Source organism: Pinus tabuliformis, chromosome 4_1 (genome assembly GCF_031772625.1).
Source record: "Pinus tabuliformis cultivar Carrire ecotype Pingquan chromosome 4_1, CPIR1, whole genome shotgun sequence".
In the NCBI taxonomy this organism is placed as follows: Eukaryota; Viridiplantae; Streptophyta; class Pinopsida; order Pinales; family Pinaceae; genus Pinus; species Pinus tabuliformis.
This window is the reverse complement of record NC_142303.1, coordinates 527,481,989-527,504,325: the sequence shown is the minus strand read 5'-3', so window position 1 is coordinate 527,504,325 and position 22,337 is coordinate 527,481,989. Positions and strand designations below refer to the sequence as shown.

At 35.5% G+C, this 22,337-nt stretch overlaps 1 protein-coding gene across 1 annotated transcript; it reads right to left on the bottom strand.

Moving 5' to 3' along the window:
• Positions 1-406: 406 nt before the first annotated feature.
• LOC149176904 (uncharacterized) lies at positions 407-2,268 on the bottom strand. Its single transcript, XM_089421606.1, has 3 exons — positions 2,098-2,268; positions 1,718-1,912; positions 407-590 (listed from the first exon to the last, which is right to left on the bottom strand). The coding sequence occupies exons 1-3, from the start codon at positions 2,169-2,171 to the stop codon at positions 407-409; spliced, it is 453 nt and encodes a 150-aa protein (XP_089277732.1). The 5' UTR covers positions 2,172-2,268.
• Positions 2,269-22,337: the final 20,069 nt, after the last annotated feature.

Genomic DNA, 22,337 nt, shown 5'->3' with positions numbered 1-22,337 from the left:
GCTGATTTTGGAAACCATAGTTTACGCTTTGAGGAGATTTTAAGACTCATTTTAGCTGTCAACAGGATCCAAAAGGTGGGGGACTCTGCAGGGATGTTCTTGATCACCATATAGGCTGTGTGTAGCTAAATGGCATCTTCTATACTAGGTCCATTCGAACTGCGAACTAGCAAAGTTTTTTTTCCGTCTTTTTCCTTTTCTAATACTTGATAGTGTCAATAACATTAGGTGAATAGGCATAGCTTTTTAGTGGAGACTGTTTTTCACCCTCCTTTATACGAGGAAAACGAGGAAGAAGTGCTCATTCAAGTAAAATTAAGCAAACCCTTGAATTGTGTAGCGTAGAAGCACAATACACAATGGGAATAGAGGGATTAGGGTAGAGACCCTACCGGGGTTCTCTTCCTCAAATGGCCAGCGCACTCCAGCAAAGAGGCCGTTGCGTTGGTTGAGCTGCCATGGCTGTTAATGTGAGGCTGGAATAACACCCAACAAGGTAAACAATTGCCACGGCTGTTAATGTGAGGCTGGAATAACACCCAACAAGGTAAACAATCGCCCACCTCTTGATAGGTGGTGGATGCTCGCCACTGTAGTACAAGGAAGCATTATCAAAAACAAAACAAAAAGAGTTATAAGAATAACTTCGGCATAAATCACATGTAGAAAGATCTTTGTCGACGCGTTTCGAACCAACCAATGTGGTTCATCGTCAGGACAAGTTGAAGAACCAGATCCAGCTTTGCATTTATGCCGAAATTCTTCTTATAACTATTATGGATCACAGAAGCCTCAATTCAACAAAACAAAAAAAGGGTTTACTAGACTGAATTGTCTCGTCTTGTGTTGAGAGAAACACACCCACCGAGGGTTTTGCTACTAGAAAGGCATTCCGTGCCCTTACTAGTCATAATAAAGGTTGTGAATGTCTGGGCTTTGAAACAAACAACCCTACTAAAATTTTACGTCTCCGGAGAAGGGCTCAAAAAATAATAAGTTTAGTTTATACGTTTTTTAACTGCCTGTACCTATTTTGTTCACAGTCATTCAGATGATAAGGTTCAACTGGTAGAGGCCTTCAAACGGGAAGAAGATCCTCTTCCTTCCGAATGTGATCTTACATTTTCAATTCCATTTATATCAGACCTAATTTTAAGAAATCAGAGCTTTCTTAATACAATTGTCTAAGTTCTTCCAGAAACATACCCTGAGGAGCTTCATCATTGAAAACCAACTTCCTCGTGAGGTATACACATTTGAGCCAAAATCGTCCGAGACTTGCACCCAGCTTTAATGTTTTTGATACCTATGTCCTACAAGATAGGGCACAGCACAACCCCAATGGACGGCTTAACACTCTTTCAACCTGAACAGTGCACCAACACCCCATGGATGGTTGGGAATCTTCATGTCCAATGGCCACACAATCTTGGGGAAAATGGGAAATAAAATACTCAAACAGCATACATTACATTAACCACAGAAGTTTCCCCAATTTGGATTCTGTGCGGACGGGGAGTTATCAATTGGCTAATATCAGAGGGTAAAATGGCATGCGGTTCTTCAAATTTGATTCAATCTTTCATTTCTAAAATCCACTCTCCATAAAATCAAAATCCAGAACCATTAATCACAAAGCAAGTTATACCAAATTCAGAAAGCTTTATAAAGAAAGTTGGCAAAACCAAAACATATATATATCAAAAGAGACTGAAACCTGTGTATCTGCTTGTTAGCTTGGATAAACACCATGCCTGCAGCCTCCATGATGTCATCCAACTCGCTGATGCCATTCTCCAATGTGCGATCATCATGTACAACATCAACTTCACCGGGCCGTTTTGTGAGCAATTTCTGAAGCACAGATGATGATGATGCCGATGCCTCTTCATACATACAACTCACCAAATAACTGAAACAAAAAGGATACCGTCACAAACAGAACCGGATACTTGATCAGAGTTCCTCCTAAGCTATTTATTTCATGTGAATTCATATGATTATGCACATAATTATTTTCGAAGCAGCCAGAGATGAACGGGTCGTGAAACCAATTTGAAAGAACAGATCAAATGGGCAATTGGGTTTTTGGCAAACCACTCAGATTCTTTGATTTCTTTCCATAAGGGATGCTCCATTGACGCCTCGGTGAAGGGAGGATTGGATTCCATCGGAGCCAAGGTAGCCGAAGAGCATACCTAAAGCGCCATGTGTGTATTGACTGCGAAAGATTTTATGTAGCACTCTCAAATATTATTATTTAAGAAAATAAACCATGTGGCCTCAACGGTAGAGAAGCGAGAATTATACTTTATAGAAGTTTGTGTTTACTAATTTGTCCCTCAAGGTCGAGAACTATACTTTATCAAAGTTTGTATTTCCTCATTTGCCCCTCAAGGTAGTTGAGGATGGGATAGTTAGGACAAAAATTATTGTGCGGGAGAGAGATGGCCAAGGAAAGTTACCTAATATTTAGATTTGTTTTTATCAGGTTAAGTGTAGTTTAAACGGTACATATGTTGTACTAATGTTAAATTAGTACGAAGTTAATATGAGTTTAGAAGAATTAAATTTTTCTCATGTAATTTTTTCAAGTGTAAAATATAATATGTAATTTTTTATTGTTTAAATTATATTTTTAAATGTTAGATAGAGTATTTTTTTTCAGAAAGAAAAACACATATATTATATTGAGGCAATATATACATCATACTCTGATGGATTTCATGAAGAAGACCGCATCAGAGAGTCTAATAGCTGAGAGGCCTATCAGAATAAAACATGAAGCTACACATAGGAAACATAATAAAAACTGGAATCACCAGCATCGCCACCATTGTCATAATGCATTACAGGAAACAAAAAGAAGCCCAGATGAAAGCCCCAGAAACAATCTAGGGCACAAAACCGAGATTTAAACGCCATACATACTGCACCCATCGACCTATCATCGGATAGGAGGAAAGAGTGCTGAGACTGAAAACAGAACATATTTGGAAGAAATATTTGAGTCTTCAAAGATTTTTAAATTCCTCCACTTCCAAAGGCACCATATTGTGATCGGAAGAATTGGGCGCTTGTCAGCTTCTTGACTTCCCCACCAGGCAAAAGCTGCATCAACAGAAGAGAAATTAAGGTGCGGAAAAGAAAAATACGAAGCTAGATCATACCAGATTTGATGGGAGGCCATGCAATTGAAGAACATATGATAGTTAGTTTCCTCCTCCATTTTGCAAAACACGCATCTGCTGGGCCCGTGCCAAGAACGCTTCCGCAGATTTTCCCAAGATAAATTCTTGTTGTAAAAGACTAACCAAGAGAAAATGATCACTTTGAGGGGGCAGCCGAGTTTCCACCAGAACGCTGGAAAAATCTGTCTAGCAGGAATAATCTTTTTGGAAATGAGATCAGAGTATATGTCCTTTACAGTAGCTCGAGAGTGAGAGAGAGATAAAGACCACACCACATGGTCATCAGTCCCAGCCCGATTCAAGCCACCTTGATCAAGAGTGTTCTTGAGATTATCCCATAGAAGAGACAAGGCCTGTGGGATACCAAGATCAGCAGCATTCTTGAGCGAAGGAGAGAGCCCCCTCCACTCCTTGATAACCCTGTTCCAAGTAAAGATACCAGATCTGTGAAGGTAAAAAAGAAGAGGATCTGGAACCTGTAGATTACCCCTGAAACCAGCAAAAGAGTCGAAGCCAATGAAGATCTTCCTTCCAGAGAACATCCTCCATTTTAGATTGTTAAGAAAGTATTTCTCAATTCTCCTGAAGCTAAGCCAAATAGCAGACCCCTGTTTTTTCCCAATGGAGCCCAACCTGAACCAGAACTCCAAGCTTCTTCCTTTTAGATACTTTTGGTGGATAATTGCACTCCAGGGATTTGAGTGAAAGATGCCTCTCCATAAAGATTTGCAAACAAGAGCTTTTCCAAAAATCCTTAAGTCCTTCAGTCCCCATCCGCCAAGTTTTTTTGGCAAAGTTAAGTGATTCATTTTTGAAAGATGAATTTTACCTCTTTCAGCTTTCGCCCCCCAAATAAAATTGGCAGAGATCCTGTTCATGGCCTGAATAATACTAGCCGGGAGCAAATAAAGGTGAGCCCAATAGACCGACATCTGCATCAAGACTGATTGGGCGAGGACGACTCTGCCCCCCAAGGATAAAGATCTGTATTCCCACAGCGCGATCTTACTATAAAATCTTTCAACTAGCCATCTCCAGTCATCCTTTAAATAAGCCTTGGCTTTAAGGCGAAAGCCCAGGTACTTGATACCTTCAGACAATGGTCTATAGTCGATTCCAAAGAGCTGGGAGATCCAAGATGTCGTGATCTCATCTGTTCCATTATGATACAGGACCGATTTGGCCTTATTGATGGCAAGCCCAGAGGCCCTTTGAAAGCGGTCAAGAATAGACTTAATGCATATCCAGGATGCTTTAGATAGCATAGCAAATAACAATACGTCGTCTACAAACAGATTATGAGAGATGTGTATTTGCTTACAGATCTTGACCGGAACATATTCTTTATCCTCCACTGCGCGATTGATGTGCAAACTCAAAGCATTGATGGCCAATATGAATAGGAGAGGCGACAGTGGACAGCCCTGTCGAAGGCCCCTTTCCGCCCGAAAGAAAGGAGAGGGAAGGCCATTAATTAGAACAACATAGTTAACATTTTCGATACAAGCCATTATCCATCGAATAGGCCCCGGATTCAGACCGACTTTTGCTAGAAGACATTGCAAATATCCCCAGTCCAAAACATCATATGCTTTCTGAAGGTCAATTTTCATGATAGTTGCATTAGTATTATGCACAGACATAGAATGTAAGCATTCTTGTGTACTGGCAACGGCATCAAGAATATTACGGCCCTTTAAAAAAGCATGTTGATTAGGAGAGAGACAGGATGCCAAAGTGCCTTTAATTCTTTCTGCTATAATCTTTGTAATAATCTTGAAAGTTATATTGCATAGGGAGATGGGCCTGAAGTCCAAAAAAGATTTTGGCTCTCCCTTCTTAGGAATAAGAGCAATGAGAGTGGACGAGGTATGGGAGTGGATGCTGCCCGATAGTCTGGATGCTTCCACCATGCTGAGCAAATCCATTTTGAAGAGGTCAAAGAAATGGATTAGGAAATCTATTGTCCATCCATCAGGACCAGGGGATTTATCCTTCTTAAATAATTTCATAACATCAAGAAGTTCATTTTCAGAAACTGGTCTAAACAGAGCATCATTCTTTTCTTGATCAAACATTTCAGGCACCAAGTCAATGCTCCATCTGATGTCGTTGAAAGCAATATCATTACTCCTGCAATATTGTTTCGAGAAGAAAGCAATAGCCTGCTTTGTAATATCCTCCTGGGAAACAACATATCCACCGTTATCGTCCTTTATTTTCCATATGAAGTTCTTTGCTCTCCTTGCATTTGCATATTTATGGAAAAACTTCGTGTTTTTATCTCCTTCCTGCATCCATAAAGCTCTGCTTTTGAGCCTCCATCTAGCTTCCTCCTGTTTCAACAAACTGAGCTTCTCCTTCTCCAGATTCCTTATACGACACTTCATCTCAAAAGAGCATGTGGAGTAGTCTGTTGAGGCCAATACCGAATCCAATTCTTGTTGAATCCTCTGAAGGTCCTTTTTATCCTTCTGATGTTTTTGGAATTGTCATTTTTTCACCAAACCCCTTAACTCAGCCAGTTTTTCCCTAAAGGTAGAGAAGATAAATTGTTTATCCCTGTCCTTTATCAATTTCCATTCATTTTGAATGTATTCATTGAACGCAGAATCTTGAAGGAGGCCTCTGTCAAACTTAAAAGAGTATCCTCTTCTGAAAAGATTTTCAGGCCAGGTTAGAAGGATAGGACTGTGATCCGAAATCATAAATGTTTTAATCCAAAAAAAATGATATATATATAAGTTTTTTAAATGATATATAATAGATATAATTGGTATTAAAATATTTTATATAACATGTACATTGAGACATAAATTAGTTAACATAGATCTTTAAATAATTTATTTAAATATTTGGTTGAAATAATTTTGAAAAATATAAAGTCTAAACATCTTACTCACATTTTTTTTACTTCTAATTATTTTACAACATATTCATTTTTTTATTATAGCTTATATTATTTTTCTATTTAAAATATAATTTATTTATTTTTATTTTAAACGGTCATGTGTCAACTCGAACACACAGAAGACAAACTTACATATCCCTTCATATTGGCTATAGAAAGGAGCATTTCCATTCAATAATATATTTATTTATTTATTCAATAGTAATTAAAAAAATCAATTCATGTATGTATATATATATATATATACACAATAGTAATTAAAAAAAATCAATTCATGTATGTATATAAAATACAGATCTAACATGAGCCTAGAGGGATCCAATTTCTTCACATGCAATTTGTTTTATAAGCGGACATTATTTAAATGTTTTGTATAGTTTTTTTTTTTTAAATGAGCAAAATTTCAACTATGATGAGGGATGGAGAAGGTTACACATCATATTGGGCTGTAGCAAAATTTCAACTTTGATGAGGGACGAAGAAGGTTACATATCATATTTGGCTGTAGAATGTCATATTGGGTTGTAGAATGAATCTCTCGACTCAACTAATTAAATTTATTTAATAAATTAAAATTTTATGTTAAAGATTTTTCTATAAATAAAAATGGGAGGATCAATAAAGTTAGTTAGTTCATGAAATGTTGAATGAAAAAAGAATAAAATAGACTTAGACAAATATGTATTTTAATTTATTTTTTAGAGATTATAAATTGTGGTGGAAAGTTTAATAATTATGTATCTCCAAAATGTAATATTTATGTTAGTTATTTTAGGATTTAAAATTGAAAATATTAATGTTAAAATAAGTTTATGATAGTTTTGTGTTGTAAATAGATTGAATTTTATTATTATTATTATATATATAATTTGAAATTAAATAGAAGTTAATTTTTTTATTCTTTGTGTCATGTCTTATTAGCACAATCGGTTGAGGATGGGTCTCGTAAGCAAGGCGACCCAAGATCAAACCTGAGGATGGGTTTCGTTAGCAAGGCGACCCAAGATCAAACCTCATGGGGTGTGGTTGTGCACTATGCTAGGGGGAGGAGACATGCTAAAAAATCCAGTCGGCTAAGGGCTAGTGTGGCCCAGGCCGGGGGTGGTTGTGCATTGTGCTAGGGGGATGAAACATGCTAAAAAATCCAGTCGGCTAAGGGCTGGTGTGGCCCAGGCCAGGTGCGATCCCCAGGTGATTTTGACAACTTAGATGCCCCTGGGGGCTGGTGTGGCCCAGGGCGGGTGCGATCCCTAGGTGATTTTGACAACTTAAATGCCCCTGGGTCGCGATTCCTCAAGCCTCGAAGATCACAAACAACTTGACAAACAAATAAACAAAAAATATTTTCAATAGAAATTCTATTTATTATAATTAAAAAATTAACCAAATAAATTTCAAAAATAAAATAATACAATATTATAATTTATGCATTACATAATTATAATTTAAGAAAGGAAATATTAATAATTTAATATTAAAAAACATTACAAGAATTCATAATTCAATAATATAAATCAATTCTGATCAAAATTAATCCCAAACCTATCAATTTTTGTGTAAACTTTTCTTAATTTTGATATTTAAAGAAATGTTTGCTTTAAGAAGAGCCTTTTTGATAGAAATCACATAGGAGAATGTTTTTGCCAATTTGAACCACCGAATGTGGTTCATCATGAAGATCATATTTTCTTTTCAAAAAATTAAATTGTTTTTAAAAAATGAAAAACATTTACAAAAAATTTAAAAGTAAATTTCCAAATTAATATTATTTATTTATTAAATAATTTGTAAAATTAAATATTTAATTTTTTATATTATTTAGAATCTTTAATAATGAAAGGTTACATGAGTGATTAATTAAGTTTTGTTAATAAATCACTGAGATCCATCTTAACTCCTAATGTGGGATCAAATCTCTCAAGGTGTAAACTTTTTTTTTGAGTGCAAAATTTCATGAAAGGTTTTCACCTCTAGATATTTGATCCTCTATAAATCTAGGATTTAAATGGATCTAGACTAGTTTAATATATATGTATGTATGTATGTATAATATTTCTTCTTCACACTTTTAAATAGGTCATATTACATAAGAATATTATTGGCAAAACCATAAGTTGTCAAAACCTATAGCTCAAAAACACCAACAACACTTTTTTAAAATAATTATTAATTCTAATTATTAATTTATTTTTTATTATTTTATTATTTTTTAATTTCTTATTTATTTATTTTAATGGAATTTTGATCTACATCACAAAAGACATTGCAACATTTCTTCCATGGTGAATTACAAAGGGCCTCTCACAAAAACCACTAAAAAAATGATTTGAAAAAAAAAATGCTAAATCTTCCATTTAAATCCAGACACGATGGTGGAATATAAAGTGTTTATATGGTTTCATATACAAGTGTATGGTTGTTTTGAATATGTTATAAAGTGTGTATATGGTTTCATATACAAGTGTGTGGTTGTTTTGAATATGTTTACTATGGTGAAATTTATTTTTGACACATGCGATGGTGGACTAAGTGTTTGTATGGTTTCATAAGTGTATGGTTCTTTTGAAAATGTTTGCTATGGTGAATTTTATATGTGTGGGGTTTTTAAAGGTTTGGGGGTAGAATGTTAGGAAAGTAATTAGGGTTGTTTTGTATTTTGTTTAATTAGGGTGAGTTGTAACAATCTTATTTGGCTTTTAACATTATTGTAATTAATTATGTCGTTATTATTTGTATTAGTATTGGTATGTTGTTATTGTAATAAATTAATCTGTATAATGAAATATAATGTGTATGTAATAATTTTTTAGTAATGTAAATTTGTTGGATAATTAGTTAAAATGGAAACATCAATATGGACTATGATATTATGAGTGGGAACTAATAAAAAAACTCATTCAAAGTTTTATGTCAAAATTTGAATTTGAAATTGTTAACTTGCTTCCCTCTCCCCATCCCACAACTCATTGAATGAAACACTCGATAGTTGAAGCTATCTCCTACCTCAATTATGGGGATTGGTTGGTGGTTGTGGAGTGTTTTTAGACTTCAATGGAAAACACAAGCGAGTACTCATCTTGAAAATTGGGATTTGACCCACGAGTGGTGTGGGGTAATGGGAAAAATCATGTGGAACATTCACCCATAAATTGATTGAGCCATTAGGGAATTAGCAAGGGGCTGCACGAGTGCCTAAAGCAGCAAAATCACAAGTAGCAAGTTGTCATTCTTGAGTGGAATGTTGGCTACGGCATTATGAGTGAACAAACTATGTTTTGGGTGCCCAAACATGCCCAAAGAAGTATCAATCATAGATTGGATCATTTCTTATGTGTGATTGGCTCACCAAAAATGAACTTTGCTTACCAAACACTTATGGAAGAGCGCTAGAGCCTAGCTAGGAAAAGGGGGTCACGATGTCATTTATGATGGTTCAGCATGATAAGCAAGAGGCATGGGAATTGTCAAGGGACTATAGAACAGTGAAAGGATTCCAACATTTGCTTTATTAGCTAGTTTAGATGCATTTGGAGATTGTGGAGACCTTGGGCTTATTAGGCAGAGGAGTTCTCTAGTTTTCTCATGTTGATGAAGGGGAGTTGCCTTCACCCAACCCATTTTATCGAAGAATTGATAGCGTTACCCATACGGTTTCATGGCCTGGCTAGGGAGTGGCTAGTTGTAGAAAGCTTATCTATAAAATCAGTCACTAACTTGAAATTTCAAATAAGTCTTGCCTCTATTCATATGATAATTGCTCAATTGTACCTTGGTGTTTGTGAATGAGAATTTGTTCCTTTTTTGTATGAAATTTGGAATATGGTGTTGTATGTGAAGTGTTATTAATATCTTCTATTATAAGTTAAAATATTCATGCTTAAGAAGTTTGTTATGTGAAAATTGTTCTCTCTTGCTAATGGAGATCATATGTGTATGCCTACTAAGAGAATTGACATGTGGATACGGGGAAAGATGTATGATGTATTAATTGTAATATGTAATCCCGTGATATTGTAATTGTGACACTCTTTGTGAGAAATTCTCTTGATGGGAACCAATCTTAATGCTTCCTTCTCCTTGAACTTTAGTGGGAATGCTTGAATAGGGTCATCTTTCTCTGAATTCTAATAGTGGCTATAGGGTGTTGATAAGCAATGGGGGACTTGTGTTTTCTACATACAACTAGACCCTTCACCCTTCTCCCTAATTAGAAACTTCTTTTTGCATGGTTGACATCCTTAAACTTACAAGGAAGACTCTAATTAATTGGTTTTCATAGAACATTTGAAACAAGTCCCAAGTATATTCATTTGAGAAATACTTTCCCTATTTGAAGACTTGCAACGGAATGATGGCCAGAAGCAAGATTCCCATGGTTGGGACCTCAGGTTCTTTTCTTAGACCAGGACCATTATGAATGTCTCTAATTTTTTGAGGAAATATGTCAAGCAGAAGGGGGATTTATTTATCCTCCTAACTATGTTCCCTTAATTTCCATATGTACTATTAAATAATAAATGTTATGAAATTGAAAATTTCCTCCTCACCCCCCATGTGGAGTAGGCTAACAATATGTACTCGCCTTCATGTTTGTACTCCACATTATATGATGTACTTCAACTAGTAGAGTTCAAGCCATTCTTAGTCATAAATCAAGGGTTATCATTTGTAGATTATGGAAATCTAGCCCATTAGGATCCTCAAAGGAGGTATTCTAATGTGAGGATGAGATCTAGCTACTAATAATTTGAATTTTCCACCTATTGGTAATGTAGAAAAGAGGATTAGTGGGTGTAAAAGTCTCCATTGAAGAATATAGACTACATGGATTTCCCCAATTAGTTGTGTATTGAAATCCTCATCCCCAAGGTTTGGAACACAATATTAGACAATATATATAGCTCTTAGATTGAAGTTAAGAGTCCCACATGTAGTGAGACACCAATTTGTTTATTGTAGCCATGGTTTAAACATGAGATATTGCTAAAGTTTTGGCACCGTTAAGCATAAAATCGCCTTATTACGCCCCAGATATTGAGTTATTACATTTCTAGTGTTATATTAGTAGGTTAGCTAGAACTTTTCATTATTCCCTTTCAGTATAATTTAACCATTGTCTCTTCAATGTATGTATGTATTATAAGAGACCTTATTATGCCCTAGATTTTGAGTTATTACATTTCTAGTGTTATATGCATAGGTCAACTAAAACCTTTCATTGTACCCTTTCATTATAATTGTAACCTTTGTACCTTATGTATATGTATGTATGCATCCATGTATGTATATATAAGGAGACCTGGTTAGAGGATCACCTCATCTTGTCTTGTGTAATGAATTTACTGTAAAGGGAGGTTTCCCCCTCGCAGTGGATTATATTCATAGACTTCTTATCATTTTTAAGGCACATGGTTTATAACCTTTGGTATCTAAGCCTATGATCTTGAGGCTTTGCTCCTTCAATTAATACATCTTGGATTTTTTGTTATAACTTCGTTTGAGATGTTTTAGAAAACAGAATTTTGGGAACATCGAGGAGAAATATCAAGCTATAGGTAGTCAATATTTCAAGTTCTAATTCACTATAATTTTAGAGATATAGCCCATGGAATATAGGGTTTGTGACTAATCTTAAAATCTATTTTAAATCAGAAATCTTGAAATTGTTTATATAACTTCTTTACTAGGAAGTCTTATGCAATGAAATTTTGTGGAGACAAAGGAGATATGTGGAATATAGGGTATGTGACTAGTCGTGAAATTAGTTTGAAAAGAGATATGTTGGAATTTTGCTATAACTTTTCTCAATGAAATTTCAGGCGCAAATTTTTCAAAAAAAAAGACATAACTAGCTACATGTGGAAAAAATTTAATATTTTAACTCATTATACAATAAGAGATATATCTTTTAGAAGTTAGGGTTTTGACTAATCCTGAAACTAGTCTTAAACAAGTCATTTTGGCACTTTTGCTATAACATTTTTAGTGAAGTTTCATACCATGAATTTTTCAGGAGTTTAAGAAATTATATCAGGGTGCTACATGTAAAAATTTCAAACTCAGAAAGCCTCAAATCTCTTAGTTATCTCAAAATAAAGGTCAACCATCCAGTCAATCTCCAAATTAAGGTTTTAAAGGTACACACCTTACAAGTACCATAACTTTTGATTGGAAGATCCATTTTTGGGTGACTAAAAATTGTGATAAAAATGAGCACTACTATTATTATTTTCTCATATGGCAAAGGGTTCTACAAGAAATACTATTCCTCATAAAATCTCAAACACGATATCCAAAAATAGTGAAGACTTAAAATACAGGTTCTCTAATTAACGAACCAAGTCGATGAAATGGTCGTACTATGTTGAAACAAGTGAAATTATCACTTTCTTGGGATGTCCTTATAAAGGAAATGGAAAATAAGATGAATAAGTAAATGGATGCAAATAAGGAAGAAATGCAAAATTTGATAAAGGAAGAAATCAAAAATCTCTCAATCCCATGGAAAATATTTTCTCAAAGAGGCTTCATAAAAACGATATGGAGATCCAAGTAAATCATGAAAATATGGGGAAAATTTGTGTTGGGACTCAATCAAATATAGGGAGTATTTTATCACAACTTGAGAGAACAAATATTGAATCATAGAATAATGATCATTCATTTCTCCAATGTTTGCAATATCAAAGGTTAAGTCAGCACTATGAAACTACTTCATTTTGAAGATCAATATGAAGAAGTTTGATGGTAAAGATCAAATAACATGTATATTTCAAATGGAGCAATACTTTGATCTACACCAAGTATTAGCATTACAAGATGTAACTATTGCATCCTTTATTTAGAACAAGATCAATTTGCATGGTATCAATGGCTTTGTGAAAGGAAAAAATGTTTTATTGTATCTTGTCCATTTTTACGAAGGGATCAATAACACATTATGGGGATATTAAGTGCAATATATTCTTTAGTCAATTGGTAAATCTTAAGTAAAAAGTTACAATTATAGAGAACATTCAACAATTCCAAAAGTTGAGTCTTAGGGTAAAGAACATTCTATATGATAATCTGTTAGACCTCTTTATGGGAACTTTAAAAGAAAACATCCAACATGAGTCGTGTCTCTTTGAACATGAATCCCTAGAGCATGTTTTTAGTACGGTAAGGAAAATTTAAAGTGAAAACTTGGATACTATAAGAGTGGTCACTAACAACCATAGAGAACATCATGCTCCCTCTCCTCGCCTCACTAAATTGACAATATTGACACCTTAGAAAAAGGATGAAGAAGAGAAAACAAACTATGTTTTAATCGTGATTGTATTTATAATAAGGGGCATGAATGTGATGAGAATAAATTATTCTACATAGACTGTAAAGAGGAAGAAGATTAAGAATTGGATTCACTTCAAGATCTAGAGCTATAAGGGACTACTCCAACAATATATCATTAGGCATTGGTTGGCATCATTACTCCACAAACCATCAAGATAGAAGGATATATCAAAAAGTAAAAAAGGTACAAATGTTGATTGATTCAAGTAGTACCCATCAGTTCACCAATTACAAATTAGAGAAACTTCTTAATTGCTTTGTATTTCTAGCACTATAATTTCAAGTAATGACTGAGATGGAGGTATCATAAATTGTTCTAGGAAGTATTGTAGTATTAAGCTAAATATGGGGGGGCATTTATTAGATAGCCACATGATTGCAATCCAAATGGTTGGTATTGATGTTGTAGTAGGGGCCCAATGGTTAAAATAATTGGGAATAGTGGCCCATAATTTTCAATATATGTTCATGATATTTTCCTTTGAAGGCAAGGAAATTGAGCTTAGAGCTATCCAAGGAAAATGCAATAAAGTGATAAGCTTTAACAACATGACAAAATTACTCAAAAATGGAGTTTCACAAGTGTGATCATTAGATTTTCAATCATCTATATGCTCTACTCCAGTGGAGCTCCAAAAAGTTATCAATATTCATTCAAGGTACTTGGAGAGATGCCTAAGGGACTTCCACGTACTTGAATCATGACATGTTATTCATTTGAAACCTAGAAGTATACCACCTAACATTAGGTCTTACAAGTATTCAAGTGCACGAAAGAGTGATATTGAGTGTTTGTTTCAAGAAATGTTAGAGACCAACATCATTCAACCTAAACAAAGTGCTTTCTCTTCACTAATGTTGTTGGCTAAAAAAATGATGGTCCATGGTATATGTGTCTAGATTATAAAGAGCTCAAAAAATGACCTTCAAAGATAACTTTCCTATTCTTATCATTAATGAATTAGTAGATGAATTAAGTGAAGCAAATTTATTTACTAAGTTGGATCTCCATTCCCAAAACAACCTTCAAAACACATGAAGATCATTATGAGTATCTTGCTATGCCATTTGAACTCACTGTTGCACCTTCAACATTTCAAAGCTTGATGAATTATATCTTCAAACCATTCCTTAAAATCTTGTGTTATTATCTTTTGATGGTATACTAATCTATGTCAAATCTTAGGAAGAGCATGTACAATATGTTCACAGGGTCTTGAAACTATTGGAATAGCAACAACTATATGCAAAACCTTCTAAGTGTGCCTTGGGGGTTCAACAAATGGAGTACTTTGGTTATATTGTATCTCATGAAGGTGTCAAAATGGACACTAACAAAATTAAAGCTACAATGGAATGGAAAGTCCCTAAAAGGTTGAAGAAACTTAGAGGATTCTTAGGATTAATTGGCTATTATCCCAAGTTTGTCAAGAATTATGGTAAAATAGTAGCACCTCTAACAACATTATTAAAGAAGGATTTTTTTTTTTAATATTGAGCTACATAAGGCCATTTATTGCCTATATTTAGAAAACATATCAAAATGCTTGGAAAAGCATCAACAAAATGTAACTCTTTCATATTCTAATGAAAAAAGTACGTTATATATATGTGTGTGTGTGTGTGTGTGTATTAAAGAATAAATCTTAGACTCAAGAAGATATATATATACACACACACACACACATGTGTGTGTGTGTGTGTGTGTGTTAAAGAAGAAAACATTTTCTTAGACTCAAGAAGCAACCACAACCTTTAAAAAACTCAAAGAGGTTATGTGTACAACTCTTGTCCTAACCACACCTCACTTCACAAAAATATTTTTTGTGGAGTGTGATTCCTTAGGCCATGGCATTGGTGCAATTTTAATACAAGAAATAAGGCCCTTTGCATTTGAAAACAAACAACTTAAAGGAAAGAACTTGCTCAAACCCATTTATGAAAAATAAATGTTGTCCATACTACATGTGATTAAAAATTGGCATCCTTACCTAATAGGAAGACATTTCGAAGTAAAAACAAATTAGGATAGTTTGAAGTACTTATTGGAGCAATGGTTATCTTCCAAAGAGCAACAAAAATGTGTTACAAAGATGCTTGGTTATGACTTTGAAATTATCAAAGGAAAACATAATATGGTGATGGATGCACTTTTGAGGAAAGAAAATGAAACACAGATTTACTTTGTTCTATTTTTATTCTGCAATTTGATTGGTTGGAAGAAGCAAGGACATAATGGGAGTAAAACTCAAAATCTATGCAAGATCATTCAACAACTACAAGAGGACCCAAGGGTATTCGATAAATTTGTGTGGAAGAATGATCGATTATGGTATCAACATCACTTGTATTTATGTAAGAATTCCCAACTCGAACAAATGTTCCTTTGGGATTTTCACACTTATCCTATAGGAGGAAATTTAAGGTTCTTGAAAACTTACCATAGGATCAAGAAGGACATTTTCTTGGAAGGTCTTAAAGCTGACGTTCAAAATTTTGTGGTTGAATGCATGCTCTGCCAACAAAACCAGAGCGAGGTCAAGAACCGAGGTCTCCTAGAACCATTAGTTATACCAAATCAACATTGGGAAGACGTTTGAATGGACTTTATTATAGGTTCACCCAAATTTGAAGGAAAGAATGTCATTATGGTAATATATGATCAAATGATAAAGAATTCCCACTTTTTATTTCTTTCTCGTTATTTTAAAGCAAGTACAATTGTAGCAACATTCATGTAAACAATCCAAAAGCTACATGGAATCCCAAGGAGTTTTTTAAGTGACAAATATCCAAGTTTTATAGGAAATTTTTGGATTGGAATATTTTCTTTTTAGGTACATAATTGGCTCACAACTCATATTACCATCCTCAATCCAATGAGAAAATTAAATGTTTATAGGAATATCTTCGTTACTTTGCATCTGATAAAGAAACAAATCGGTCAAATGTTTGCCCTTGGTAGAATGACAGTAAAACACATTCTTCCATATTTTATCAAAAATGTCTCCATTTATGGAACTTTATGGGTATCATCTTCCATCCATCGCATCATCCTTGAAAGGGACTATAAAGTTTGAAGTAGCAAAGGAAAACATAGGGCACCAACAAGAGGTCCTCAAACCAATGAAGAACCACTTGGCTATAGCAAATAATAGGATGAAACGACAAGCATATCAACATTGCAGTGAATATTAATTTGAAATGGGTAATTCGGTATTGTTGAAGCCATAACTAGTTAAATAGATGTCCCCTAAGAAAAAAAAAGGACAACAAATAACACTGAAGTGTTATGATCCCTATACAATGTTGTAGAGGATTGGTAGTATGGCTTACAAATGGAGTTGCCTCCATCTTCATTTTTACATCCAAATTCCATGTTTCTTACTTAAATAAGGTAATAGATGACAATATCCCACATTAAACTATTAAACTAGAGATTAATGAAGAATGGAAAATCATACTAAAACTATAAATAATCCTTGAAATAAGGATTAAATAGTTATGAAATTGAGGAATTACTAAGTACTTCATCAAATGAAAGAACCTATTAATGGAAGATGCGACATGGGAAGATGAATTCTTCATGCAGAAGCATCCACAATTAGTTATTATATTTGTAACCTTTGTATCATATATCTATACTGAGACCTAGTTTGAGGATCATCTCATCTTTTCTTATGTATTGAATTCATTGTAAAAAGATGTTTCCGCCTCGAAGTGCAATGTCTTTATTGATTTCTTATCATTTTTAAGAGACATGGTTCACCACAATTCAAGTCTCCGATAAAAGTGTGGTTGAGCAGTGAAATGAATGGGCAATTGGAATGTGATTCTATTAATTTCCAAAATTTCTCCTTGGTATTAACATTATGTAACCTCCCCCTCCCACATTTACCCAATTTCATCGGCCTGCCAGGGTAAACATGAGACGAACAGTTGCTATGACATGACTCGACCTCCAAGCTCTAGTTATGGAAGTGGGGCCGACGAATTGACAACTCACAACATCCCTTAGAGCCACAGGACACTTAAGGGCCAAAGGACCATCCCAGGTGACCAAACCCTAAGTTGGGGCTCTTTTACATTGCCCTAAGCCCACAATTGCATGCACAATACTACCTCCATGCAATTATAGCCCAAAATCTCCACTTCAGAGGATCAAGTCCCGAGATCTAAGCCACTTTTCCATGCCAACCTCTAGACCACTGGCCATAACTGTCTGTAACTTATCATAATGATAAATGACATAACGAATAATATTTTCAAACAAAACTTGAACAAGAACTGACCCAAGACATGCCTAGCCCATAACAGACATTTCGTCAAACACATGACAAACATGTAAGCTACAGGTCATGGATGCATATATGATCATGATAGTTTGAGATTCACCTGAGAATCACCAAGAAGGCCCTATTCCTTCTCCAAATAGTTGCAACAACACTTATTAGTTCGCGGTCAGACATCACTAACACCAACCAGATCGGTCTCTATGCAAGTTGTATAGGGCTCCAAGAACTAGTAACTCAACCCACAACCTTCCAGGGCTCTAGAGCGTTTGTCGAAACCAACTCTAGGGATTAGTAATTCAACTCACCAAGGGCTCCAGAGTGTTTGTCCCAACCTAGGATCCAAGGCTAGTAACTCAACCCAAGTCATTCCAGGGCCTCCAAAGCATTTGTTCCAACCCACATCCATAAGGAACATGAGCACCAATCATAAAACAATCAAGTGGAAAAAACACAACACCATGGATATCCAGGAAATGGAAAGGCAAGGCTAAAACCATTGCCAATCTAGGAAAATATCCATGCCAATGACAACTCATAACCAGAAAATCACATGCATAAATCATCACAGAAATCACACATGCAACCTGTTAGCTGCAATGAAATCCAGTTGTAGTTGATGATCCAACTGCTCCCTTGCACTTTCCTGCTTTCCTTTGCCTTCTTTCTCTAATCCAAGTGAATGCTAAAATGCTCCAAAAAATGCTCCAAGATTTCTATAAGTGTGCAAGAGTGTAAGAGAATGAGATAATCAAAGAGAACTCCAAAACTAAACTGACAAAAGGTTAACCAACAGAAGTTATGAACTGATCCTCAGAAGCCTTTTTATCATTGAGGCCTCTATTTTCTTCATTTTCCTTTATTTTTCTTTCAATTTCCCTCTCATGTAAATCTGTGTCTCTTCACCTTCCTTTTCTCCTATTTTCCTTTATTTCATAAATAAAATGCCAATTATTGTCACTTTGCCTTTGCCAATTTTCATAGCCATTAATTAATCACTAGTGATACCCATCACTATGTTTTGCCCAACATTCAGCTTGGAATACATGTCCCTTGACCTTGTTCTTATTTTATTTACATGGAAAATAAACTAGGGGTTGTTACACATTACCTCCCCTACCATCATCATTTTAAACCCGATCTCAAATATGTTGGAAAGTGTTTCCCTTTTTCTTTAGTGTAGATTTATCCTTGCCAACACTTATAATTAACCTCACATTTGTAGTTGACCAACCAATCATGAATTCAAAGCTTCATTCGATGTAGGAGTTAGCTTCCTAGTCTCTCCTTTCCCATGAGTAGATTAGGTAGGGGTCGAGTGGAAAAGTTCATATGTTTGGGTCGAGGGTAGATTAGAATGTTTTAGTTAGCATCCTAAATGGACTTCCATGTGTCATCACAATCGTTGAAGGGGTTTCCTTGCATTTTGGAATAATGGTAAAATAGTTTGGTCTTTCGGCCCTCAAGGCTAGGAGAAATATATATCTTTGAGTTTTGGGTTGATGTTCTCCATTGGTGTTAGTATTTGGTTAAGCATATGGTCAATGACACCCCCAACATTTGGGTCAAAGTCTAAAGGTATGTTTGGCATTGAAATTTGATATCAACATATGGTAGAGGAGATGGCGTGAACCTTTAACATTTAGGCCAATAATTGATAGCCTCAATGTCGATGAACTGCGCCAAGGTGTCAGTCACCTTAATGATGGTAAGTCTTGCACTTGTTGAGACTTGGGCCTATGGTCGATGGAAAAATTCCACTCATTATTTGCTTTGACATCCAAGGTAACTTTGAAATCAAATTATTTTCCTTGATACCTAAAAGGACTTGATGCTTAATGATTTACTTCAATGCTAATCCCATCCTTTCTCAACATTTTAGGCTTGAGGCCCAACGTCCCATTCCCTATGACAATCAGTGGAAGATATTTAATACTGGGGCTTTTCGCATTTTGATTAGTTTTTATACTATAAACACAAAGGCAGTGAATTTAAATTGGAAATGACTTGGATATAGAGACCATCATTACCTCAATTGGAATAAGATCTAAGCATAAATGAGAATCCATTGGGTTACTGTAGTCATCAATTCTCTGTATGTGTACGAATGGGGAAGAAATTATTGCATGTTTAGATTTATTCATAGCATAAACTATAAGAAAACTATGATAATTATGGTAAGGGAAACGACATGGTAGGTAGAATCGTACAATAATATAAATTTAGAGTTGATGCATGAGGATTCAAAGTCATCAACCATGTTTGGCAAAGCAAATACCTAATACCCCATAACTTGATCAAGAACAAGGTGGTGTAGGAATATTATATGTGGTATTAGAGCTTTGTGTTACAACACTTGGAGTTTCATGGACCCATGTTATGCTTATATATGCCCCATGTTAACCCTATAACCACTTATCAAGCCCTATATATTGAGTGATTACAATTCTATTGATATATTGTTGTGTAGGATAAAACCTTTCATGACCCCATTTATTAAAGTTGTACCCTTTATCTTCTTCACACACACACAAAGGAGATGTAGTCTTCAAATCATCAAATATTTTCTTGTACATTGAATTGAATTCATTATAAGAGGAGGTTTCCCCCTCTAGGAGGACTGCGATTATAGGTTTCTTATCATTTTTAAAGCACAATGTGTTAGCGCTTGAAATTTCACCTCAGGCTGAGAAAGGTAAACTTCAAGGCAACATCAAACCACTTAGCCTCGTAGCTAGCCCTACGGGGCAGGAGAGGGCTCTCTCCGGTCTATCTCGGTAAAGATCTTCAATTGGTGAGATGACCAATAGAGTAACACTGATTTTAGGCTAGTAAATTGATCAAAAGGGTTGATTTGGCATTTTTAGGGTTTTTGGTGGAAAATTGGGGAAATGGCAATTTTAGGTGCGGGGATTGGACACAGTTTTCGCAGGGGGTTCTTTGGGGCGAGGTAGGAAACAGTATTGATGCCTTTAATAGAGATGGATGGATGAGAATGACCGGTGAGGAGTTAAAGAGAGCAAGCAATAACCTTGAATTCCCTTTAAACAGTCGAAAACATTGATATTAAGCAAACTTAAAAGCAGAGCATGACAGTCATGAGTTCTACTTTAACACTTCATTTGCCTAATGTGCAGAAGGAAAAGTAAGGAAATGATTCACATAACACACTTACAAGTACAAAGAGAAACACACCATCAATACATGTGACCACAAGAATCCCAAAAAGGACTGCAAAACCCTGGTCTTCCTTTGCCAAAAATTGCAGAGATACAGTGAGTAATACAATAAGAGCTTCTCCCTCAAGAGTCCAACCTTCCAACCATGAAAATGATTGAGAAAATACATAATATAGGCAAGCCAACCTCTTCCCTTGCCTCTAGGGGTCGAGCTCATCCTTCTAGGAGCTGTTTCAACCAATTCTAAACTGAGCACTAAAATCTAGGCAGTTTAAACAACTTGCCTCTATAAGCTAGGAAACCAATTCATTCATTAAATGCATGCTATTTCATGAATGAATCTTCTATAGAAGGTAAATAAGTGTCATATCAACATGAAAATACATAAATTACATCCAAGAGGGTGAAAAATCCCATCAAAAGTCAAAACTAGTAAAAGCTGGGCGAATCCATGAGCTGTAAGTGAAAAATTGTGAAAATTGCCTGATGGGTCGCGCGCCAAATCCTGACGGGTCGCGCGCCTTTGAGAGCACTTTTGGGGCACTTTCAGGTGTCCAAATGAGGCAAGAGTAGGCTTGTTGGAAAGGTATATGAGTCTACTTTCCAACCCAACTGGAATTTATGAATTTGGTTGTCATTTGGCCCTCCAAAATTGCAATCTCCCAAGACTGCTTTCTGTGTGTCAAAAATGTGGCAGAAAGTCATTTTTTGCTTGTTTTTTTTACTTTCTGGAGGCCCAAAACTTCATAAAATCTCTTGGCAATGGGTGAGCATGTGTAACTTTTCATGCCAAATCTAGAAATGCTGAGTTTTTTGAAAATAGAGTTGCCAAGTGAAAGGGTCGCGCGGGGGGTGAGACCCGTCAAGCGGAAAAACCTGTGTTTGGCACAAAAAATTCACAATTGACAAAATTTTCTCCAAATTTCTTGAAATTTGGGCTGGGAGTCCCCAATAAAGTACCATGCTCATTCAAAGAGGATTTGGCCAAAATTTGGAGTGGATCGGGCCTTTTCCGTCGTTTTAGTGCCTTGGCCAACCTCCTTGGATCTAGCGATTGCAATTTTGACATTTCTCTAAAACCATGACACCTGTGCAAAAAGTGAAGGAGGTTTTTCTTCTTTGGCATGTTATGGACAAAAACCTCTCTTAGTTTTCCAAAATTCATCTTTTATTGCTCTGGAACATCATTTGAGTGCGACTTGTCTCGATGTGTGAAACAAGGAATTTTGTCGAAATGGAGCGAAATGAAGGGGATAGGGGGCTTCTAAATTCTTGGGGAAATTTTTGGGAGTGAGGAGGGATGTTAGAAATCAGGGGAATGGAATCTCAGAGATTGAGCGAGGGGAAGGGGTCCAAAAGGGCAAAACACAGGCCAAACCTAGAAAATTGCCAGGTTGTAGCTAGAAACTAAGGTTTGTGCGAAACTGAG